Consider the following 25,552-nt stretch of genomic DNA (forward strand, 5'->3'; position numbering starts at 1 on the left):
TTGTGGGAGGCAGCAAGTACCGAGTTTATCTACATAGCCATCTTGTTAAGAAGCCTCCATTGATTTTTAGAAAATGGAAGGGAACAATACCTGATTATTTAGTCAGGGGCACTGACCTCTTTTCCCTTAATGTCAAATAAAAAATGACAGTAGCCAACACAACAATAGCCAATTGGTGTGAATGAATAAAAATTATACCATTTTTTGTTAGATCAGCAAAAACATGTATGTTTATTTTTGGTGTGCCAGATAATTTTAGTAATTGGCTTATGTGTGCCATGAGATGAAAAAGGTTGAAAATCACTGTGTTATTGAACAAAATGAGAAATTTACAGAAAATTACATAGAGTATGGCCCACTTTTGTTTAAACAAACAACTAATGAAATTAAAAATAAAGATTTGAAACAAAATGTTCGAGTTTTCAATGTAAATTGCAAAACAAACTTAATTGTCTGAATGCCTTAGTGATCAGTAATTGCTTATTAGTTAAGCTTCTTTGCAAAAGATATTTGTTTCCTCTGTGCCTTAAGATTTTATAAGAAATGTCCAAGGCAAGCAGGCAGGAAGGATTTGGCTTCTCAACGTCCCTACCAGGCAAGCAAAAAAGTGCTGGTGGAGCCAACAACTCCAATGCCTGTGGGAATAGCAAGGACCTAAAGGAGCAGTCCCTTTCAGGGAGGAGCATGGGATGGGAGCCTGTGGGGCCTGGAGCATGTTCAGGGGGTGGCGGGTGGGGGCTAGGAGTGTGTTTAAACTTTGATATCACGCATTTTTCTCTATGATGGACTAGATTTCAAGGGAAAGCAATGTGCTGAAATGTTCCACTGCATAATGGCTATATATCCAGATGGGGAGTGAGTAGAGATTTTACAACTCTTTCATTTGATTTATTGGGACATTCATGAGCAGGATAATTAATGACAAAATTAAAATTTCTTTTTGTTTTCCATTCAGAATTATGGTTGTGTCACCAGAAAGGATAAGATGAACAGGGAGAGTTTAGAGTTTAAATTATCTGGCAAGCTCTTTCAAATTACTGGTTTTCTTTGCTTTTCTGGATGCAAACTCTTTGCTTTTCTGTACTAGCAGTGTGTGGCAGCTAATTCAGAATTGTTACTTGATTTCTTAATGAGATTTTATGCATACTATCCTGCTAAGTTATTATTTTTCACTAAATCTTTCTCCCACAGCCTATAATCAGTCAACTGAGCTCATTTTTATCTCCTCACAGTTTTTGTTTGTGTGGAGGAATTCATCAGTTGAGTCATTGTTCCGTGTCTTCTATTATTAGGGTATGACCATTTGGCATAGGCTTGTTGACAACAGAATAAAATGCCCTAAACAAGCAAAGAATAAGTGAGGCCGTATGTTTGATAAATCTGAGGAAATAAATGGAGATTTGAAATAGCTATGGATTTAAAATGAAAAAGAAACCACAGTTACCTTTTCCCTTGCCTGTCTGCCCAGTCCCAGGATACTTCTCGAGGGTGTGCCGGTACTTCTCAGTCCTTGCCCAGTCTTCTTGCCATTTTTTAGCTCCATACAATGGCTCCAAGTCTGTGATCCTTCCCAGACTGACTTTGTTTTCTCTTTGCAGCACATTGCTTTCCTTTGAACTCTGCGAAGTTTCTGTTCTCTTTTCCCCCTGTTTAGACTAAAAACAGCAACAACAACAACAACAAAAACACCATAGATATGTCTTGGAGTAGTGAGAGAGGTACAGCCAGGGACAGAGTTCTCATTCTGCATTCATGAGGGAAGCCTGAGCGCCAGCAGGGCAGGAGGGGCTCTCAGAGAGGGAGTGTACGCTCTTGGTGGCAAACACTTAATAGCCCATTCTTCTCCAGGTGCCCAGATTGGGAGATGCTGGGTTTCAGAGATGAACTAACATACCAGTAGCTCTGAACTCAGGGACCTCATGGCCCAATTAAGGGAGATTAGGTGTAGGGGAGAAAATGTAATGCAATGTTACAGATGCAGGTGGGGACACAGAGGGAGGAATGCTCAGGACTTCCTGACCGTAGTGGGAAGAGGTGCAATCAGAAGTAATGCTGGGACAGAGGCTTGGAAGAAAAGTGGGAGTCACCCGGCAAGCAAGGAGAGCAAGGCCATCCCAGGTGGCATGGCACACCTGGCAAGAGGGCAGTGGGAAGCTGACAGAGGCTCGTGTGCAGCTCAAGGAGTTCTGACCTATGTTGAAGGCAATGTAGAGTCATCGAATGGCTTCAAACCACAGTCACATATGCCTTTTAGGTCACGATTTGTGAAGTCACCTGTTCAGCTGATGCTCAGGGTGACAACAGGGCTAAAGACGTGGATGTGTGAAGAAATCTGCAGCATCAGAGCGTGTTGAAATGAAGGAAGGGGTACAGGAGAGGCACTGGCGTTTACTGATAAGGAGGAACTTTTGCCATCTTTCTATTTGTTTTCCATATGCTGTACAGTTTTTTGTTCCTCATTTCCCATATTACTGTCTTCTTTTGTGTTGGATTTTTTTCTTTTTGCAGTGAAACATTTAAATTCCTTTCTCATTTCCTTTGGTGTATATTCAATAGCTGTTTGATTTGTCCTTAATCATGGGGATTTTGTGCTTAACATCCTAAAGTTATAACACTCTTAATTGAATTTATACCAGCTTAACTTCAGCGATATACAAAAACTGTTCCGTTATAACTGTCTTCATCTTTTTGGTTATTGATGTCACAAAATTACATCTTTATAGTTTATTCTTCGGTTGACGGGCATTTGGGTTGTTTCCACTTTTTGGCTATTATGAATAATGCTGTTGTAAACATTTATGGACAAGTTTTACTTGTGGACATGTTTCATTTCTCTTGTGTATGTAACTGGGAGTGGAATTATTGAATCATATGGCAACTCTATGTTCAATTATTAGAAGAACAGCTAGACTTCTTTCCAAAGTGACTGCACCATTTTACATTCCCACCAGCAGTGAATGAGGGTTCTAATTTCTCCACATCCTAACCAACACTTGCTATTATCTGCCTTTTTTATTCTAGCCAACCTAATGGGTGTAAAGTGGTATCATATTGTGGTTTTGACTTGCATTTCCCTGGTGACTAATGACATTGAGCATTTTTTCATGTGTTTTTTGGTCTTTTGTATATCTTCCTTGAAGAAATATCTATTCAGGTCCTTTACCCATTTTTAAAATTTGGTTGTCTTTTTATCATTAGTCTGTAAGAGTTCTTCATATATTCTAGGTACAATTCCCTTATCATATATGTATATGATTTGCAAATATTTACTCTCATTTTGTGGGGTGTCTTTTCACTGTTTTAATAATGTTCTTTGAAGCACAAACATTTTTCTTATTTTTATATTTTTAAATATATCTTTATTGATTTCAGAGAGGAAGGGAGAAGGAGAGAGAGATAGAAATATCAATGATGAGAGAGAATAATTGATCAGCTACCTCCTGCACAACCCCTACTGGGGATCGAGCCATAAGCCAGGCACATGCTCTTGACTGGAATCGAACCAGGGGCCCTTCAGTCTGCAGGCTGATGCTCTGTCCACTGAGCCAAATGGACTAGGGCAAAGCACAAACGTTTTTAATTTTGATTAAGCTTATCTATTTTCTCCTTTGTTGTTCATGCTTTTGGTGTCAGACCTAATATCATTGCCCAATATAAGGTCAGGAAGATTCACCTCTATGTTTTCTTCTAAGAGTTGAACAGTTTCAGCTCTTACATTTAGGCTTTGATCCATATATGGGATGAGGTAAGAATCCAACTTTATTCTTTTACATATGAATAACGAGTTGTCTCAGCTTCATTTATTGATAGTACTATTTTTTCTCCATTGAGGGGTCATGGCACCTTTGTTGAAAATAAATTGACAACAGACACATAGGCTAATTTCTGGACTCTTAATACTATACCGTTCTATTAAATATATTCTAAATGTCTGCACTTATGCAAGTACTACATTGTTTTGATTACCATTGCTTAGTAGTCAGTTTGAAATCCTACTTTATTCTTCTTTCTCAGGAGTATTTTGATTATTTGGTGTCCCTTACAATTCCATCTGATTAGAACCAGCTTGTCAATTTCTGCAAAGAAGTAAGCTGGGATTCTGATAGGAATTGCACTGAATCTGTAGGCCAGTTTGGAGAATATTGCTATCTTAACAATATTGAGTCTTCTGAACCATGAACATGAGATTTTTTCCCATTTATTTAGATCTTCTTTACTTTATTTCAATGATATTTTGTAGTTTTTCAGAATATAATTTTGCGCTTCCTTTGTTAAATTTATTCACAAGTATTTTATTCTGTTTGATACTTTTGTGAGTAGAATTATATTAATTTCATTTTCAGATTGTTCATTGCAAGTATATGAAAATACAAGAGACTTTTATATGTTGATCTTGTATCCTGCTACCGTGTTGAACTTGTGTATTGGGTCTAATAGCTTATTTTTTTAGTGGTTTCCTTAGGATTTTCTATATGCAAGATCATATCATCTGTGAATAGAGACAGCTTTATTTCTTTCTTCCCAGTTGGGATGCCTTTTATTTCATGTCCAATAAGGCTTGGACTTCTCCACACTAGGCTGCAAATGATGTTATTTCCTTTTGGGGTGAGATCAGGAGCTCTCTGTGCTCCGGTCTGCTTCTCTCCCTGGGTAAAATCTCAGAGCACTGGAGCTGAAGTGGGGACAATGGTAAGCTTCTCTCTGAGTGATACCGGGGATTAACTGTTAGACTAGGCCCCTTCATCACAGCTTTAAGGTAATCAATACTGAACAGTGATTTTACACTCAGATTAAATATCTGTCTTTAAAGTGGAAAGTGATGCTAGATCTAATGTAAACTGTCCAAGGAAAATGGAGGTTGACCCATAGCTCCAGATTTTAATGACAGCAACTGGATAGTGGGGTGCAACTAGGAGGCACAGGATGTTCCTGACACCCAGGCCGACTCCACTTGCCCCAAACCTTCCTGAGTGAAGTCACGTCTCAGGTAAAACATGGACCACAGAGAAAAAGGCCATTCATTCTCTGGCATGTGGTTAAGGGAGGACGGAAATGCCTCACTCTGTCTCATGGGCAACTCTTCCGGGTGGTTCTGGGCCCCAGTTACCTCCTGTGTGTGTAGTCATCTCTGCTGTCAGTCTGTCCCCTGGTCCTCATGATGCAGGCCACCTTCTCCAGCAGCAGGCGGTTGTCCCTGTCGATGATGGAGAGCCTCTCCTCCTCCAGCTGTGGGCAGACACAGGAGCTCTACAAGCACCAGCTGCATCTGTGCTATTACTGTGCACAGAGTTATCCAGAGGATCCCTCAACCCCTTAGACTTGAGCACCCTGTGGGTTTCCCATTGCCCCCAAGCTCCAGCATGAGTGTGATGTGTGCAGGCTCCTTGGTCTCTGAATTGGAAACCATTAGGATGGAGCCAAATCTCATATGCTCAGGGTGAAAGTCACAGAAAGGATGATATGATTCTTTGTGAAAGTATGTCATCCTCTAAAACTCTGACCTGTGTCAGTGATGCTACTGAGGAAATCACTTTATATTTTAAGAAAGATATCTTATACTGCTCAGAAGAAAAGATTTAAGCCCAGGGAAAACAACAGCCCTCTTGTTTTAGGTTTTTACATTGATTGATCTGTTGATTTGCTAGAAAGTGGTTACATAGTTTTTGTTCTGCTAATTTAGGATAGTATTACTTAACAGGAACATAAAAAGCACATAGTGGTTTGCTTTTGGGGGCATTATTATCAGCATAACCTGTGTGATTCTTAGTTTCACTTGATGGCTTAAGCATCAAGAAATATATATTCTGAGGTGGCCATGAAATGGCCTGGTATAAAGAAATGATGCTAATTACTTAATTACTGAATAACTAAATCACCACTGTGAATTTCCTCTCCTCCCCCTCCCCCTTTTCCTCAAAGCATGATGGATCAACATGAAGACTAGAGAAAGATTCCTGGTGCAATTCCCGCCAGTTCCATTTGGAGCGTGACAAGGTTAATTGGTTGCCTAGACAGCATTTTATCTTTGATAGTGACTTGTTTATTCCTCACTGAGCCTGCCTTTTCTATTTTCCTGGGTTTTGAAGCTGACATTTTCTAGTTAGCTATGATGGTAGCTAAGAAGTAAAATGGAAAGATACCTTCAGCTTCTTGAGGTTCAGGTGGAAGTGGCTGAGAAACAGCGGGGCACGGGTGTCCACGAGGGGCTGGGCCTCCCGGACCTGCGGCACAGAGCGGGCCTCAGGCACACTTGTAGTAGATAATTAATGTCAGCTTAGACTGCGCAGCTTCTGGGTTGCTGGCACTGGGGACATGTATAGATCAGTATTCCTGGCACCAAAGCTTCTAAGTTGGCTGTGGTAGAAAGTTCTGAATGAGGCTCAGGACTTGATTCAGAATCCAAATATCCCCTGGAGGAATCAGGCAGCCCTCAAAAATGAGCCTATTGTGTCATTTTCAAGTAGAGAATTAAATGGGTACAGAGTGAGGTTTCATTAACCACAACCATCTGCTGACATTTCTGTTTTGCACTCTGTTGCCAAGTCCTTTAAGACAGTGAATTATGTCCCTGTACTCACCTCACCCTAATCTCTGAGCCTCCAGCAATATTTTTAGGATGAGCGCCTTCAACATTGATTAACTGCAAAATGACCCCTGCAGAGTTTCCTATCAGAAAATGTATAAGCAAGCGAAGAAATGTATGTTTTAAAATGTGATGGACTAAACACATGAGGGCTATTTGGCATTTGCAATAAAAAGGAATCCCCCCAGATTCTATACAGATACTTGCTTATAGATATCACTAACCACTGGGACCTATTAGCCGATAATCTGAGAGGGACAGCATTGGGAAGCTCCACAGCTGAGTCTGCTGAAATGATAATGTAAGCACCATGCACTCTGGGAATCAAACCCCCAGAGATGGAACAGAGCCCATGTGTGGAGAGCCAAGGGATGGTGAAAGGGCTGGATGGTGAGAGGGTTTGAATCACACACTCGTTCTGGAATGCTTTTAACATTTCATTTTGTTTTATAACATGTAACATGTTTACATGGCTCCAAAGTCAAATCTGTCAAACAGCTTCTTTTACTAAGTGGTCTGAGCCCTACCATCTTCACCCTATTCCCTATTGACAAATCTTCTAACTTTATAGTGATTCCTTTCATTTCTGAAAATATGAAGATACATAATATATATACATCCTATATAATAAAAGGCTAATATGCAAATCGACTGAACCACAGAATGATGGGTCACTATGACACGCACTGACCACCAAGGGGCAGACACTCAATGCAGGAGCTGCCCCCTGGTGGTCAGTGAGCTCCCACAGGGGGAATGCCTCTCAGTCAGAAGCCGGGCTCATGGCTGGTGAGTGCAGGGGTGGTGGCGGGAGCCTCTCTCACCTCCACGGCAGCGCTAAGGATATCTAACTGCCTAAGCTGTCAGTTGGACATCCCCCAAGGACTTCTGGACTGCAAGTGAGTGCAGGCCTGGCTAAGGGCACCACCCCCCCAAATGCACGAATTTTGTGCACCAGGCCTCTAGTATATATATCACATTTTCATACCCTTTTTTTAATTTTTATTTATAATTATTATTTTAATCTTTATTGTTAAAATTATTACATAGGTCCTTCTTCCCCCCTATTAACCTCTCCCAGCTGGCTCCTGTCCCCCCTCCAGATCCCCACCACTCCATTATCTGTGCCCATGGGTTATGCATATATGAGTACAAGTTCATTGGTTGATTTCTTCCCACCCACTCTCCTCTGCCTCCCCTCTTCACTCCCTATTTTTAGATATAAAGAGCACATTTTACACATTTTCATCCATTGTTTTTTTCAAAATACATTCTAGAGATAACTTTATAGTACTATATACAGCTGTTTTTCATCCGTTTTTATACCTGTATAATACTTCACTGTGTGAAAGCATCCTAATTTATTCACCCAGCTCACTTTTGATGGGCAGTTTGGTTAGTTCCAATTTTGCTATTACAAATAATGCTGCAATTAGAATCTTTTGCAATTTCTTCATGTATCTTTGCCAGTGTACCTCCGGAGTGGATACTAAGAAATGGACTGCTGGGTAAAGGAAAAATGGGTGTATAATTTCATTAGACATTGCTAAATCACCCCCTAACCTCTCCCCGGCTACACACACACAGGGCTATGCCCTTTTGCCCACCAGAGCGCTACCAACAAGTTTGGGAACTTATGCCAATCTAATAGTTAAGAAATGGCATTAGAGTGCAAGTTTAATTTGCATTTCTCTATTACAAGTGAAGTTGATAATCTTTTTATAGGTTAAGAGCTATTTGCAGTTCTTTTTCTGTGAACTTTTGTTCATATCACTTGTCCATTTTCATATGGGGTTGTTTGCATTTTTCTTTTTCTTTTTATAAATCCTTTATACATAAGGATATTTTAATATGTTTTTAAAAATATAGTTTTATTGATTTCAGGGAGGAAAAGAGAGGGAGAGAGAGAGATAGAAACATCAATGATGAGAGAGAATCATCAATCGGCAGCTTCCTGCACACCCCCTACTAGAGATTGAGCCTGCAACCCAGGCATGTGCCCTGACCCAGAATCAAACCAGTGACTTCAAGGTTAATGGGTCAATGACTGAAAATCCATTGAGCCACACCAGCCGTGCTATACATAAGGATATTAACCCTTTGTCTGTGATATAATTTGTAATTACTTTCCCCAACTATATTTATTTTTTCATTGATTCTTTTAGATCCATCAGTTATTTAATCATTTCATCCACACATAGAAAACAACCCCAATACCTATTTTCTTGCCTAATGGATTTGTCTTGTCTACTTGTATTGGCTAATACCTCCAACACAATTTTAAAAAACATATAAGAGATAGTAGGCATACTTGTCTTATTTCCTACTTTATAGGGAACACTTTTAGTGTTTCCCTGTTTATTAAGATACTGGCTTAGGGATGAGATATTTATATTGTAAATTATTATGTTAGAGAAATAGCAATTTGTATTTTATTAAGGTTACTTTAATTTTATTTTAACATAAATGTGTAATCAAGTGTAAGGTAGAAGGCTCTGTTGAGATGCCAGGATGAGACATGGTTCTCTCCTTCAAGTCTATTTTCTCCCCTCTATTGCATCAAAGTCCCTTCTATTCCCAGATTTCTCAGCCAAGCAGTAAGAAACAAAATTACTTTAAAGAACTGACTTCCCCTATTCTTAATATAGAAGAATTTGTTCTAAGTCAAGTTGTTGTTTTTTTAAACCCTCACCTGAGGACATGCTTTGACAGAGGGAAGGAGGGAGGGGAGAAGAGAAGGAAAAAATACTGATGTGAGAAAGAAACATTGATCAGTTGCCTTCCATATGCTCCCCAGCTGGGTATTAAACCCACAACCCAGGTATGTGCCCTGACAGGGAATTGAACCAGCAACCTTTTGGTGCACAGGACAACGCTCAACCAATTGAGCCACTCTGGCTGGTCTAGCCAAGCTTTAATGCCATGGAGTGTAAAAGGGTCTTGCTGTTTCTTCCCTGCTGCCTCCAGGTAGAGCAGGGTGTCTCCCACACCCACAGCCCTCATTCCTCCTCACCCACGTTCTGCTGCAAGCCTGTTTCCTCTCATTCACTGGGGCCTTTAGCATCTGGACCACAGTTTTGTCTTCCCCTAAATGAGTTCTACACCATGGGGACAGCTGCGCCAGGTCTCAGGCATCGTCCTCACAGGAACCACCCCTTTGGGAAGCTGTGCTTCAGTTGTCCATTCTTCACCCACAGTCCCTTTCTTTTCAGCTTTCTTAGTTGACTGTGCTCAAGAGTGACTCCTTGACCTTATGTGGCTCCCAGCATCTCACCTTGACTGACTCCCCCTCTTTATTTCATCCCCTTCCAGGTAAGATCTGTGGCCCTCCCTTTAACTCCTCATGCCAGGATCACTGGCTCCTTGGCCCCATGCCCTGCTGCTGACCACGAGCTGTATTGGGGTGTGCCAGCACTCCATTGTTAGCCCCAGCAACCATGTGTTTCTGGGACATCGTAGAACTGCATGAGTCAGTGTTATGTGAGTTTATGCTCCCCACCCACACCTGGGGCCCATGCCAACTGTCAACACACTCTCCATTCAATCAGCTCTCCACTTTCCACACTGACTCTTTTGAATCTTCCTCACCTTACAGTTTCTTAGGCACAGGTTACTCATGTTTACTGGGGGTGTTTATCAACCATCTCTTATCAGGGACGATTCTAGTCCCTGGGATACAAAAATGAACAACACAACACCCATGGTGTTTACAGTCTTGTCTATTATTCAAAAAGGTGATGCTAATTGGTTTATACTTGTTACTGTCATGCATACCCTTTTCTTTTTTAAAAAATATATTTTTATTGATTTCAGAGAGGAAAGGAGAGGGAGAGAGATAGGAACATCGATGATGAGAGAGAATCATCGACTGGCATGTGCCCTTGACCGGAATCGAACTGTGACTTCCTGGTTCATAGGTCGACACTCAACCACTGAGCCACAGTGGCCAGTCATGAATACCTTTTTCAGTCTTTCCCTGGCAACAACGATGTACTAAGCGGGTACTGTGTGCTCTAGGTGCTGAGAATATCTTGGTGACAGGACACAGCCACCCCCTCACAGGCTGGGGGAAACAAACAAAATAATAAATCTGTTACATCAGTCATGAAGCAACACGAGACAGCAGAACAAGAGACTACAGAGCCGTGTGGAGATGTGCTTCTTAGGCACAGACAAGACTTCCAGGAAGGCCAGAGGTCTAGGAAGTGAGGGTGAGCCCTGGAACAGCTGGGCGAAGAGTGCTCAGTGGGACTCTCAAGGAGCACAATGGGTTCAGGGCCCAGTTGTGCATGTGGGCACCGGGCCAGCCTTGTAGTAAGTGCCACCTAAGCCTCCCTGAGGCCACCATGTCACACCACAACCCAGCTGGGCACAACCCTGAAGGAGTAGAAAGGCTTGCCTGGGTCTCGTTATCCTGCAGAAACCTTGGCTCTACTGCCTGGGGGGATCGCTACAGACAATCCCAGAGAACAGTCTGTACCAGAACATCCCCTCAGAGCATTTCTCAACCTGCATGAACACTGCTGTGGAGACATGACCAACCCAGCACTGAGCAGTCGGATGGCTCCCCTGAAGTCTCATAGGCAGAAGACCCCGGCAGGCCATTTGGAAACCTCCTGGTGACCTTCTCAAAAGATGTCCACATTTGCATCAAATCAAATGGAAATAATAATGAATCTTCTAATGGAGATAAAAAATGGCTTTTTGTCCCCACTGAAGAATACTGATTTTTTTTTTTAGCCCTCACCCAAGAATATGCTTATTGATTTTAGAGAGAGAGGGATAGAGAGAGAGAGAGAGCGAGCGAGAGAGAGACATTGATGTGAGAGAGAACATTGATCAATTGCCTCCTGTATGCTCCCACAACCTAGATATGTGCCCTGACCAGGAATCAAACCTGCAACCTTTCAGTATATGAGATCATGCTCCAACCAACTGAGGCACACTGGCCATGAGGGAGTATGCCGTTTTGATAGGGAAAAGGGTCCCTCAGATCTTTCTGTCTTAAGATACTTTTGAGTGATTTATGAAAAACTAAGTACTTTATAAACATATGCTTTAATTGAAAAGGAAATGATCCTAAAACATGACACATGAAAACCATGATCTATTTAATGGAATTTTTATTGTATGGCAACATATGTGACCGAGTTTTTAAGGAAATGTCATTTCAATCATTCCATCTCTGAAAAGAAAATTAGCTTTTGGTTTTCAGGGAAAGCCCTGGCATTTCATGGTTACTGTTTTGGAGGCCTCACCTTGAGCCACCAGGGCCTGGCACCCACCGTTCCTACCTTTTTCCTGTGATCCTGGTAGGCTTTCTCCCATGTGCTCTGCAGGTACTCACTTCTGCAGGGAAGTGTCAGCCTGGGTGCCCTGCGCATCGCAAACAGCAACACCAACCTGCTCCCTGCAGAGAGAGACTGGTTCAGGCCAAGGTGCTGCCCTGGAGAGGGCTGTGTTTGCTGGATCACATGACAGTTGCCAAGGCATCTGAGCTAAGGAGAAAGGGAAGCGTGCTTAACAGAACATTGAATATTCTTCCCTCAAATGAATATTTTCTCAAGAGATCTTGACTGGCTTAGTGATGCCATTTTGATGACCATCCCTTGCTTCTCCCATAATAGGTCAAAGAATTTCTCCTCCAACTAACTTTTCTCCTTCCCTTCCGTCCTTCTTTCCTTGCTTTCTTCCTCCTCTCTCCCCTTGTCTTTTCTTTCCCTTCTTTCTCATGTTTTCTCCTTCCTCTCTCCTTTCCACCCTTCTTTATTTCCGCTCTCTCTTATCTTTTTTTTTTTATGACCTAATAATCCCTTTATTTGGAAAACAACATTTACATGTCTGGTGCTTTGATCACAGGACAAAGTTTAAAAATGGGGCGTGCTTTGCAAATGTCTGAGTTCTGCTTTGAGTGGTCATTTCATCTTCCACTTTCATGTTTTTCTTGTGAAAGGTCCCTGCTTCCACGCCTCGGTCTAAGCTGAGGCTTGTCCCACAGCCGGTGCACTTTGTTGTCGTCAGGTCAGCGTTTACGTAAACCAGGCGGGGCTGGAAATAAGTGGTGTGTGATTGGCCATTCAGTAATTGTATGCTAATTAACGTGTCAGCTTGAACTGTTTCAAAAATGCTGGAGGATTCAAAACACTTTGTCAAGCTTTGAGAGTGAAAAGGTTTTGAGAAAACTCAGGCCAATATATGTGTGGGTAAAATAGCACAGTTGGAAAAAGTCACCATCACTATGGTATGTGTGGGTTTTGTTCGCTTTGGAAAAGCCCCCACCCCCAGGTTAATTCTATACTTTCAGGGATCATTTCTATAGTTTGTCACTAGAGAAGTCCCTCTGAATGTGTAGAGCACCCAGAACCATGAGGACAAGTCGCAACGTTCTCTCCTGAGTGTGAAGCCAGCTTTTGGTGTTGCTTTTGCAGCTGCCACCAACCATTGATGATCGCTCTTCTCTTCCACTGGGAGAGGATGCAGTCTGAGTGGTTTTTCTCACAGCTCTGGGGGGGGAGTCCCAGATGGAGGTGTTGGCAGGTTTGGTTTCTCTCAATGCTTCTCTCCTCTTGTTGCCTCTTTACATGGCTGTCCCTCTGTGCTTGTGGGTCCCCGATATCTCTCCCTGTTCTTATTAAGGACCCAGTCAGATTGGCTTAGCAATTAACTGCCTCATTGAAGCAGAATCTCTAAATACGTTTACATTCTGAAGTGCTGGGATTGGGAGTTTAACATTTGAATTTTGGGGGGACACAATTCAGACTGTAACCCATGGGACACACACAGCTGCAGGATCTCTTATCTTTTAATAATCCTATCTAATGATAGACAAACATGGTAATTGACCGTACCTTTGCTACACCTCCCATGGGCTAATCAGCATGATATGCAAATTAACCACCAACAAAGATGGCGGCTAATTTGCATACTGTAGGCAGGGTGGGACAGCGCCATCCCACCAGCCCCACCACCATCTGGGCCTGCTATCTGCAACCCAGGGCGGCGGGCGTCCGTGTGCGACCCGACCTGGGGCGGCTGGGCGGGGCAGCAGCGATCGGCCGGCCCGCCCGGGCGTCCCGTGTGCAACCCAACCTGGGTTGGCACCCCAACCCCCGGATCGGCCCTGCCGTGTGCGCGACCTGGGGAGGCAGGGCAGGCACCAAGGGATGGGGCCTGCCATCTGCCACCTGGGGAGCAGGCCTAAGCCAGCAGGTGGTTATCTCCTGAGAGGTCCCAGACTGTGAGAGGGTACAAGTGGGGCTGAGGGACACCCCGCCCACTCCCCTCCCCCGCCAGTGCACAAATTTTTGTGCACCGGGCCTCTAGTTTATAATAATTTGGACAATTCCAAATACTTTTATTTGCAATTTAGGTGGCAGATCTTCATTAATTTTTTTTCAATTAATTTGAGGATTAGTTATGGAAAGTTTTAGCCATTTTAAGCCCTTCCTTGCTGAGTGGCTTTTATCTAGTTGGGATGGGTTTTCTATGAGACAAATGAAGTAAAAGTCATGCTGGCATATCTGTTGAGTCATACAGCTTTGTTGAAATCATATGCATCATTTTGGAAATGACATTAGAAGAATTGGTTAACAACAAAGTAGCAATATTATTTTCATTTCAGAATTCTAATCTTCATGACATTACAGTATCCATTACAGAAAATGTTTTAGTGCAGAATTAGTGAATGGGAACTCATTGTTCAGTTGTGTGTAAATAAAGAAAAAGGGCATTTTATGAGAAATCGTGTTCCGCCTATTAGCATGATTCAGTGCCTGTCAGTCTGAAAGAGAATCAATCAAGCCTAAACTGAATCAGACTTGGGAAAAATAAGATGTGAATAAACAGAATATGATTGTCCCTTTTTCTGCTTTAGGCAGCTGAGTTACCTGTACTTTGCTGGTCTGATGATCTTCAAGACTTTGGCAAAAACCTTTGTAGGCTAACTAAAGTGGTTGATATATTGACAGTTACAAGACAGTTTGGGTTTTTCAAAGAACTAATTTATTTTAATTCAGAATTACCCACAAGTATTAACTTTAGAAAACTATGCATGTGTAGAAGATAGATGAAAGAATTACTACCAAAAAATACAGCCAACACTTTAAGACATAAGACTTCAGTAAGATTTCTTAGCCTACAAAATCTATATGTCATATTCAGAGGAATTCCATTAAAATAATTTCCTTTACCCAATTATTGTCATTGGTCAATTCCAATATTAGGTAGACGTTCAATAAATATCTGCTATTTTAATGATGATGGAAATAATGATATGGTTAATGAATGATTCCCCAACTGAGATGTTTTTGGTTCAGACTGTGGGGCTCGTTCTATATGATTCTTATCTTTCCATTTCCTGAATCCTCTTTGCCACATGTGCTGAGAAACTTCTGACAGTGCTCATAGTTGCTGCCAGTCAACTGACGAGTGGAGGCAGTGGTCTGTCCAGTTTGCTCACATTCATGTGGACAGACCAGGGGTTGAGGGCAAAATAGAAACTGGAGGGTTTTTTAACTAATGGGAGCACTCATAATGTGTTGACACACACATTTTTTTCAATGGCCCCTGTCAAAGAAGTGACCTCAATTAAGAGTCCTAGTCATCTATGTTTATTCTTAACTAACTAACCACTCAAATAACATTTGCTATTTGATTAAACTTGATGGTAGGGCCCCAAACAAAGGATCTGGAAAAATTTGTCATGTCCCCTCCTTCCCCCACCATGAACCGGAAAGACCATCATCGACTGCATGACCTGGGTTTCAGTGTACCGACCCTCACAGGCTCAAACTAAGTTTTGGTCCTTAACTGTGTTCTTAATGAGGTCAGGCCAGAAAAGTCAGTTAACCAGTATCTCTGTGGAATCTATCCTGAGGAAATAAACTGAAACACTGATAAGGATTCATATACATCAAGTAATTACTCATAAAAGTGGAAAATGGAAAAGTCTGGTGTTTAATTAATAGTAAGTATCCATGTTAAGTTCTACTAATGTTCTTTTCCTTATTCCAAGATTGAATCCATGATACCACTTTGCATTTTATGAATTTTTTATATTGAGCTGGGTTTGAACGTTTAATATCACAGTTTCTACTCATACCCTGCAGAAAATAAACAACAAAACCTATTTTTCATTTGATTATTCAGATAATAATTGTGTGTTTGGCTTCAGCCTTCATCAGTGTTTTGGCCCAACAATGACTTGAATATTGAGCTTATTAGAAATGTCCTGAAATATTACCAAGTGATAGGTATCCTGAATGTGTGAAGACCATTACATAGAACTAACTCTTGTATTGTTTATAGTATATGGTACAAAGCCTTTGTTATATACTATATATCCATTAAGCCCTTAATATTCATAATTCTTTCTGTGTGTCCCATGACTATAACTTTATGTTCAAGCTTTGGTTTTTATGTTCCTCTACCCTCCCACAAGAGCAATGAGATAAAAACAAAGCAACAGACTTCATTCTTATTCTTATTCCTCAGAACAGAATATATAAAGAGATCAATCAGTTGCCTTCCGTATGTGCCCCAACCAGGGATTGAACCCAAAACCCAGGTATGACCGGGAATCAAACCTCCAACCTTTGGGTGCACAGGACTATGCTCAACCAACTGAGCCACTCTGGCAGGGCTGAAGCAATGCAGTTTTAAGGTAAAAAACATGACAGGGATGTCCCTGTGACCTGCAAGAGGTGCTTTTAGTATAAATTGGATATATCTGTTGGGTATTTGATCCTAAGGAGCTCTAGTTGCCAGTAATTAGTAATGGTGATGTTAACTGTAGCCTTAGTTATGCAATCACTTCTCAAGAATGTTAGTCCTGAAAAGATTCACTGAGGTCTATTAATCCTACAAGAGAGGAAAAGCTTAGTACACAAACAATGGATTTTAGTGTTATTTACTTACCGCTAGTGAAGAGCTTTGCTTGCGATGTCCACATGATGGGATATAGTGCAACCGATACTATTACAATCAGAAAGATTGTAAACCCAATAAAGCAAGTACCAAATTGTTCCTCCTATAATATGTAAGAATCAAGTATGTCCACAGAGCTAGAAGACATCCTAGGAAAGTTAATTTGTTATAGGTGGAGATAAAAAGATTTTTAATTTTGAGAATGGATTTTACCATATTTGTGTGGTTAATTTTTTAAAAATCTATTTGATGTGCAAATTAGGCCTCGATCACACCATTTTCAGCCCACCCTCTTCTCCCTGATGACACTTTTCTTATCCAATGAGCTTTGAGAATTCAACTAATACATAATTACCACCCCTCCTCCTCCAGCCTGGCAACCCCCACTTACCCCTTCACAGGACAGAGTCTCTTTTAAAGCAAACAAGAATCTCCTTGGCTTCTGATGTCTAAACAGTGCATTCCTGGGTCCTCACATTTTCTGGTCATGTGGTCAGTGAATGTGTCTTTGCTTAATCAACCCCACACTGTTTTCACGGCGTCTGACTGTCTTAGGGCATGTGCACAGGGGAGCCCACATATCAGGAAAGCACTGAACACTGTGACAGTTTCACAGCCACAGAGTATTCCTGGGAAGAATGTCTGGAAAGGACCCTAAGGGCACTGGTCCTTCTTTTTCCCTCCTCCTCTCCCAAGCTGGCCTGAGTGAAGAGCTGGTTTGGATTTTCAGTCTGCTTTTGCTGGGAAACCGGGCAAAGCTGACCCCTCTGGCAGTCTTGCCAAGAGCTCCCAGCTCCCCATGTAGAGAAAGCAGAGGCCCAGGACCCACCATGATCTTTCCCAGGGTCTCCACCCAATTTACTTTTTACTCTGCCGATAGAAGGCAGTGAGACTTTCAGAGCTTCTGTGCTCTTTTAAAGGAGCTATTTTTTGTCACTAGTTATTGGTCCTCAGGTCTGGCCTTTGGTGAAGCTCAAGCCATCAGCACAGGGAGGGTGGCTCCCTGGGGCTGAGGGGGCGGGGAAGCGGGTACTGGCTGGATCAGAGGAGTCGGAAGGGCAGCCAGTCCCTGGAGGAGAACCCACAGGCCCTGCCTGCCAGGAAGGCTGCTGGGAGCCGCCTTTGATTGCACACTGGTGTGGACACTGTCTCAATAGCTCTTGAAGTCTGGACTCTGCAGGGGGCACAAACTAAACAGGATGTGTGTGTGTTCTGAGCCCTGCGGGGGGGAGGGGGGTCAGTGTCTGGGAGACACTCCAGATGACCACTGAGCACTTCGGAACCAGGGAGGGAATAGGGCCCCAGGCTCTCAACCCCACCATCTTTGCTGTCATTTAATTCGGATGTAACTGAAAAATAAATAAACCATTTTCTCCATCATACAAACAAGGAAGCAGTTCATGAGTATTTTTGGCAGCATGGCGTTCCCTTCAAGAAAAAGGAGAAAATGAAACTGAAAAACAAACTACACTCTCTCCTCCAATGTAGAGGGAAAATGAAATGTGAGGAGAGAGTAATATTCACCTGAACTGTGAGTGATGAAGCACCTTGACCTCTAGTGGGACAGCAGTTCTGGACAAGGAATTGCTACCATGGTCTTGTGTCTCACCTGTGACTCCTGACTGTGGGTGCTGCTCTCCTGGCACATTTTAAAGTGGCCAGGAGGAGGCTGTGAATGGGAAGCTTCATCTCAGTCCAGCTCCATGACTGGGGAGCCTTCTCTCTGGCAAAGCTAGCACTGTAGCTCTTCAGCCTGTCCCATCTTAAAGTGCCCCAGGCCCACCACAGCCTCTCTCCACCACCCCCGCTTCTCCTGCTCCTCCTTCCCCAGAATTGCCTATCACAGTTTCCATTACAGACAGTGATTTCCACTGGGTGCTCCGGGCGGAAAACAATCTCCCCACCCCTTCCCATGCTTTACTAAGAGTGCTTATTGCCTAATTGGAAGAACTTCAAGCAAGGCAACTACAAAAATGGTCTAATTCAGGGTTTCTTAAGCTAAGCACCATTGGCATTTTGGGTCTTTGTGGCTGAATAATTCTCAATGCCAGCAGAAACCTCTCCCTCCCAGAGTGACACCAAAAATGTCTCCAGATGTTGCCAGTTGTACCCTGGGGAGAGCTGGAAGGGGGGGGGGAGGAGAGGGAGTACAGCTATCAACATCTGGAGACATTTTTGGTGTCAGTTGCAAACCATTAATAGGTCTAATCTGTGAAACTTCAGGCTTGGTAACTAGGTTAATTTTGAGGGAGATTTGTGAAGTCAGAACAGATAGTTGTCTTTCATGTGTGATAACAGGGAGACTTATTTATTGTTATTAAGTCCAGGCAGGCAGGAAGCATAGACTGGCCTAAAGAGTCTGTACCCATAAGGAAGGCAGTTCGATGAAAGGCTGTCTACCCTTCAGAAGGGTCTGCGCATGTGAAGGGACCATGAGGATGGGCGGGGTTAAGGAAGATGGAGAACATGGGTGCGAGCCAGGAAGCTGGTGGACAGTTGTGTGATATGCAGTGTAATTTCTCCCCACAACTATCAAGACCCCAGTAAAGTTACTAAGCTCTCAAAACCACATTGTAAGTGGGTGTGGGAAATTACAGTGCGTGCCACTAGTTCAAGACCAACCTGAGGAAGTACTTATGGACCTGCAGCAGAGATGAGAGGCCCAGGAGGTAGGAAGATGGGAAGGTCACAGGAATCATGGAAAGGGTAATAACTTGCACAAACTGTGGTTTTGGAAGTTTGGGCCAAGTTTACCAAAACTGGTGAGAAAGATCAGGAGCCCAAATAACAAATAATTTCTTCTTGGCCTCAGCATCCTTTCTATCAGTAGGTTATGCAAGGAAGCAGTGTGTACTACGGAGTGCACACACCCCTGATGGCAGGTAGAGGACTTTTTTGGCTTTTGTTAATCCTCACCTGAGAATATTTTTCCATTGATTTTTAGAGAGAGTGGAATGGAGGGGAGAGACAGAGAGAGAGCAACCTTGATGTGAGAGAGATACGTGCCCTGGGCTGGGGATTGAGCCTGCAGCCCAGGTGCACATCCTTGACTGGGATCGAACCCCAGACCTTACAGTCTCCAGACTGACACTCTATCCACCGAGCCAAACCGGCTAGGACAAGAACTTTTGTTCTAGAAGCAAGGCAAGTGACTGAAGCTCTAGGCTAGGTGTCCCCAGTCTTGAGATTATTAGGATATGGGCTTCATAACTTCTGTTCTTATACCTTCCCCAAATCTGTGGCAAGATCTCATCATCTCTGTTCTCTTTCAATTACATTCTTATTATAAACTAGAAGCCCGGTGCACAAAAATTTGTGCACTGACGGGGGCGGGGCAGGGGGTGTCCCTCAGCCCAACTTGTGCCCTCTCACAGTCTGGGACCCCTCGAGAGATAACCACCTGCTGGCTTAGGCCTGCTCCCCTGGTGGCAGATGGCACGCCCAATCCTGTGGTGTCTGCCCCATCTCCCCCAGTTGCAGATGGCAGGCCCGGATCCCTCGCTGGGGTGGGATTGCCCTGCTGCCTGCCCCGCCCGCCCCGCCCCGAACAAGGTAGGTCCAGATCCCGCGCTGGGGCGGGCAGCGGCTCGGGATCGTGCTGCCACCAGCCCCAGGTGGGGTGGCGCAGCGGGATTTGCCTGCAGTATGCAAATTAGCCACCATCTTTGTTGGCGGTTAATTTGCTTATCACGCTGATTAGCCAATGGGAGGCGTATCGAAGGTATGGTCAATTACCATGTTTGTCTATTATTAGATAGGATGGGTGTTGCAGATACTTTTTGGGGTGTTTGCCCGGCTCCCATGTCCCCCCAACTCTCTAGACCTGCTCCTAGCTGCCATGTTCTTACCATATGATGCCCTCACCCCTGTCCCTGGCCTGGGCCCCAGCTGATTGAATCAATAAAATGATCTCTTTAGAAATTGAAATTAGCATTTGAATTCAGTTAGTCTGTCTGGGCATGTGCTGGCACTGAGACACCCACAAATTTTTGGGAGATGAGAAAGTGATTTTCTTTTCTTTTCTTTTTTAAATCCTCACCTGAGGATATTTTTTTGCATTGATTTCTAGAGAGAGTGAAAGGGAGAGATAAGGGGGAGAGAAAGAGAGATAAACATCAACTTGAGAGAAACACTTCAATTGGTTGCCTCCTGCACTTGTCCCTACCGGGACTGGGGAACCTGCAGCTTGACAGGGAATTAAATCCACGACCCTTTGGCCCAAGGACCAATGCTCTAACCACAGAGCAAAACTGCCCAGGGCAAGGGAGTCATTTTCCATCCTGCCGACACGGAAGCAGGGAGAAACAGCCTTCAGAATAGAGAAGGCTGAAAGATGTGAAGAAGGGGACAGAGAAGGGGCTCCTGCTGGAGCACAAGTTTAGGTCTGTAAGAAGTCTTGTTTCCTTTGGGTTTGTGACAGACTCTAGAACAGGGGTGGGCAAACTTTCTGACTCGAGGGCCACAATGGGTTCTTAAACTGGACCGGAGGGCCGGAACAAAAGCATGGTTGGAGTGTTTGTGTGAACTAATATAAATTCAAAGTAAACATCATTACATAAAAGGGTACGGTCTTTTCTTTTTTTAGTTTTATTCATTTCAAACGGGCCGTAGTTTGCCCACAGCTGATATAGAATCTTTTTTTTTTTTTAAATAAATCTTTATTGTTCAGATTATTACATTTGTTCCTCTTTTTTTCCCCCATAACTCCCCTCCACCCAGTTCCCACCCCACCCTCCTCCCTCAGTCCCCACCCACTGTCCTCATCCATAGGTGCACGATTTTTGTCCAGTCTCTTCCCGAATTCCCCACCCCTTCCCCCCCCCCAAGAATAGTCAGTCCACTCCCTTTCTATGCCCCTGATTCTATTATAATCACCAGTTCATTCTGTTCATCAGATTATTCACTTGATTTTCAGATTCACTTGTTGATAGATGTGTATTTGTTGTTCATAATTTGTATCTTTACCTTTTTCTTCTTCTTCCTCTTCTTGAAGGATACCTTTCAGCATTTCATATAATACTGGTTTGGTGGTGATGAACCAGCTTTTTCTTATCTGTGAAGCTCTTTATCTGACCTTCACTTCTGAATGATAGCTTTGCTGGGTAAAGTAATCTTGGTTGTATGTTCTTGGTATTCATCACTTTGAATATTTCTTGCCACTCCCTTCTGGCCTGCAAAGTTTCTGTTGAGAAATCAGCTGACAGTCGTATGGGTATTCCCTTGTAGGTAACTGACTTTGTTTCTCTTGCTGCTTTTAGGATACTCTCTTTGTCTTTTGCTCTTGGCATTTTAATTATGATGTGTCTTGGTGTGGTCCTCTTTGGATTCCTTTTGTTTGGGGTTCTCTGCACTTCCTGGACTTGTAAGTCTATTTCTTTCACCAGGTAGGGGAAGTTTTCTGTCATTATTTCTTCAAATAGGTTTTCAATATCTTTTTTTTTTTTTTTTTTTAATTTTGCAATATTGGGGGACCAGGCGGGCAAGTCCCGAAGGACTTCCACTGATGCTCAGGCCGCTCCAACCTTTTATTTTCAATATCTTGCTCTCTCTCTTCTTCTGGCACCCCCATAATTCGGATGTTGGTACTCTTGAAGCTGTCCCAGAGGCTCCTTACACTATCTTCGTATTTTTGGATTCTTTTTTCATTTTGCTTTTCTGGTTGGGTGTTTTTTGCTTCTTTGTATTTCAAATCGTTGACTTGATTCTTACAATCCTCTAGTCTGCTGTTGGGAGTCTGTATAATATTCTTTATTTCAGTCAGTGTATGCTTAATTTCTAGTTGGTTCTTTATCATAACATCGAGGGTCTCATTAGATTTCTGGTAGATCTCATTAAGTTTATTGGCACTTTCTAGAAAATTATTGAAAAAGTGTGGTTTTGAACTCTATATCCAGTAGTTTGCTTTCCTCCATTTCTGTCATTTGTGTCCTTTTTCTTTGTCTCTGCATTTTTTATGCTTCCCTGTGTTGATACAGTGGTTTTCTGTGCTAAGTGTCCTCTAGGGCCCAGTGGTTCAGCCTCCCCAGTTACCTGAGGAGGACACTCTTGGTGCACCCCCTTGTGGTCTTTGTGCACAGTCTTGTAGTTAAGCCTTGATGTAGTTATCACTGGGAGGAATTGGCCTCCAGGCCAATTGGCTGTGAGAATCAGCTGTGTCTTCAGTGGGAGAACTTCTGTGCTGGAGACACCGCTCTGGGGGTAGACTTGCTTCGATGGGGCTTTGGTGCTCACTGAGTCTGACCCCTGGGTGTGTCTTTTATGGTTCCACGGAGCTGCAAACTGGATGGTCCCACTCTGACCTTTGGGCTCCCTGGATCCTGGATCTCTAGGGAGGTGCTAATCTAGCCTTTGCCTGAGGCTATCCAGCAAAAGTCTCCCTGCAGGGCTTGGGCGGGGCGGGTCCCACGGGATCAACAAGGCTGGTCTAGCAGTTATGGCTGCTCTCAGTCCTGCCCTCAGAGGCTTTGCTTCTCAATGTCCCGGTAATTGCTGCAAGCCCCTCAGAGAGAAAGCTGCCCTCGAGTTCCGACCGATGCCAGACAGTCCAGCTTCTCCCGTATGAGTCTGGGTCCCTAGAGACTCGCCGGAACTGGAGCTCAGAGCCTGAGACTCCCTCCCGATTGAAAACGCCAACCGCGCCCTCAGCCACCAGCCTGCTCAGCATGCACCTCCGCACCTTAGTATTTTACTTCAGCACTGCACCTCCTCTGAGTCTCGGTATGCTTTTCTCTTTCCTTCTAGTTGTAGAAATTCCACTCAGCCAGCCTTCCTGTGGTTCTGGGTGATGTCCGTTCCGTCTTTTAGTTGTATTTTTGAAGTGATTGTTCGAGGCAGCAATCTCCAGTGTTTACCTATGCCGCCATCTTGGTTTTCCCTCTAGAATCTTTTGATAAATTCCTCTTCTGTCTTGAGCTGTCTAGAGTAGACTGAGACCAATCTAGAGAATCTAAGACCATAAGGTAAAGTAATTCCTGTTTCTAACTAGTTTTATTTTTATTTTTAATCCTCACCTGAGGATATGTTTTCATGAGAGGGAAAGACAGAGAGAAATATCGATGTGAGAGAGACACATTGATTGGTTGCCTCCTGCACACTTCCCAACCAGGGCCTGCAACCAAGATACGTACCCTTGACCAGAATCAAACCCAGGACCCTTCGGTCTGCAGGCTGATGCTCTATCCATTGAGCCAAACCAGCTAAGGCTCTACCTAGTTTTACGATTGGTGATAGTTGTCTTCCCAGGAAAATATAGAGAGGTGACCCAGCTTCCTCAATAGAAATATCTTAAATTTCTAGTTGACTGGCCTTTTTTATTTTATTTCACCCCTAGAAAAACTAAGAACTATTTTCAAAATCTTTAGGTTCATATTGCTACTTGAAGAATTTAAACAATATATTTTTATTGATTTTAGAGAGGAAGGAAGAGGGAAAGAGAGAAAGATCAATGATGAGAAAGAATCATTGATTGGCTGCCTCCTGCATGTACCCCACTGGGGATTGGGCCCAGAACCCATGCACGTACCCTGACCAAAAATCAAACCTGACCTCCTGGTTTATAGGTTGGCACAACCACTGAGCCACATGGGCCGGGCTTGAAGAATTTTTAAGTGCTTTGAAATTTCTGGAATAAGGGTGCTCTATTAGCCCTTGATAACTGAACAGTCATCACTTAGTTAAAATCTGGAAAATATAGTGAGTCCCTCAGATAGAAACCCAGTTATATTGGTTTATAGTTATGTGGTTTATTGGCTTAAATAGTTATGTTTATTTTAAAAATAGGACACTAGTCTCCCTTTGAGGACCTTTTACACTCTTCCCTACTAGATATCACTTCAATAATAGTAAGTTGATGAGTTCTTAAAGCTTATTCCTCTCAGGACAAAGTTGAATTTTAAATGTCAGAAAAGCACCTTGTAGTCATGTTATCCTTGGACCAGAGATACTCTCAGGCTACTTAATTAAAAAATATAGAAGTGATTGCCCAGCTAGCATGGCTTGGTGGGTGAACATCAACCTGTGAACCAGGAGATCACAATTTGATTCCCAGTTGGGGCACATACCCTGGGTTGCAGGCTTGATCCCCAGTGCGGGATGTGCGGGAGGCAGCCGATCAATGATTCTCTCTCATCATTAATGTTTCTATCTCTCTCTCCCTCTTTCTTCCTCTCTGAAATCAATTAAAATATATATTTTAAATAGAAGTGATTATTGTCAAAACGGTACCCAGATCTGATAAATAGTAATCATTGTTTCAGCTTAACAAGGCAGTCCCAACATGGGTGAGCCAGAGCTGGAAATCAAGTGTTCTGATTCGTGGCCCAGTGACGTCTCCCTCTGATTAGACCTTTCTTTGTGTTTGAGATGTCTTGATGAAATAGGCCTGAGGTGTTTTGATGGTGGTAATTTACCTTCTTCTGTAGACAGCATGATACATATTTTGGTTTCAAGGACATAAAAGTTAGAAGGTTTGACCAGATCTTTAGTTGAGAACAAGCTGTTGCTTTCCTTAAAGTAATAAGATTACAGTCAAAGGGTTTTAGTTTCTGAGTCACTAACACATCAGGCCTGGGAAGGTGAGGGAAGGGACAGGGCTGGCCCCGGTCTATGATGTCCTTCGTTCCTTCCTCTGATTCATAGGTTGCCATGAGCTGTTTCTACCTCTGTGTGAGCTTCCTGAGAACTAACACTCACTGGGCTCTTTCCAATCAGGTTCCTGGCCTCTAGTCTTTACAGAGACTACACTGATAAAGATTTCTAAAATCTTACTTGATCACTGCCAAATTCAAAGATTCCTATTCCCACCCCATCCTCACCCCCTCCTTGCTTTTTTCTAACTCTGCAGGCTCCCCAGCCCACTCCTGCACCGCTGGCATCTCTGCAGGGAAAAGGCGGGTTTACCCTGAAACTAAACGAGCTTCAGCTCAGAGCCTCCACTGGCACAGGCCCCCAAGGTTTGGGAAGACCCTAGTCAACTTTTCTTTGTAATTTTAATTTCTTTTCTTTTTGATCTTTAAAAAGATAACCTGCTACAGGGTACCACTTACA

General features: G+C 43.1%; 1 protein-coding gene and 1 pseudogene across 1 annotated transcript; one reads left to right on the top strand and one right to left on the bottom strand.

Annotated features, from left to right (window-relative positions):
- Nucleotides 1-5,103: 5,103 nt before the first annotated feature.
- CFAP97D2 (CFAP97 domain containing 2) lies at nt 5,104-11,967 on the bottom strand. The gene is made up of 3 exons (XM_036315902.1): nt 11,878-11,967; nt 6,141-6,221; nt 5,104-5,226 (listed from the first exon to the last, which is right to left on the bottom strand). Exons 1-3 carry the CDS (start codon nt 11,965-11,967, stop codon nt 5,104-5,106), a joined length of 294 nt encoding a protein of 97 aa, XP_036171795.1.
- Nucleotides 11,968-12,871: 904 nt separating this feature from the next.
- LOC118659647 lies at nt 12,872-13,073 on the top strand (annotated as a pseudogene).
- Nucleotides 13,074-25,552: the final 12,479 nt, after the last annotated feature.

The sequence above is a fragment of the Myotis myotis genome, unplaced genomic scaffold (assembly GCF_014108235.1).
Source record: "Myotis myotis isolate mMyoMyo1 unplaced genomic scaffold, mMyoMyo1.p scaffold_m19_p_63, whole genome shotgun sequence".
In the NCBI taxonomy this organism is placed as follows: Eukaryota; Metazoa; Chordata; class Mammalia; order Chiroptera; family Vespertilionidae; genus Myotis; species Myotis myotis.

Bases quoted from the DNA above. Each gene is read 5' to 3' on its own strand.
- CFAP97D2 (XM_036315902.1), bottom strand. From the start codon at position 11,967: ATGCGCAGGGCACCCAGGCTGACACTTCCCTGCAGAAGTGAGTACCTG. The intron at 6,222-11,877 runs GTAGGAACGGTG...TCTGTGCCGCAG, and splicing joins ACCAGGATCACAGGAAAAAG to GTCCGGGAGGCCCAGCCCCT. The intron at 5,227-6,140 runs GTATCTTTCCAT...GTCTGCCCACAG, and splicing joins TGAACCTCAAGAAGCTGAAG to CTGGAGGAGGAGAGGCTCTC.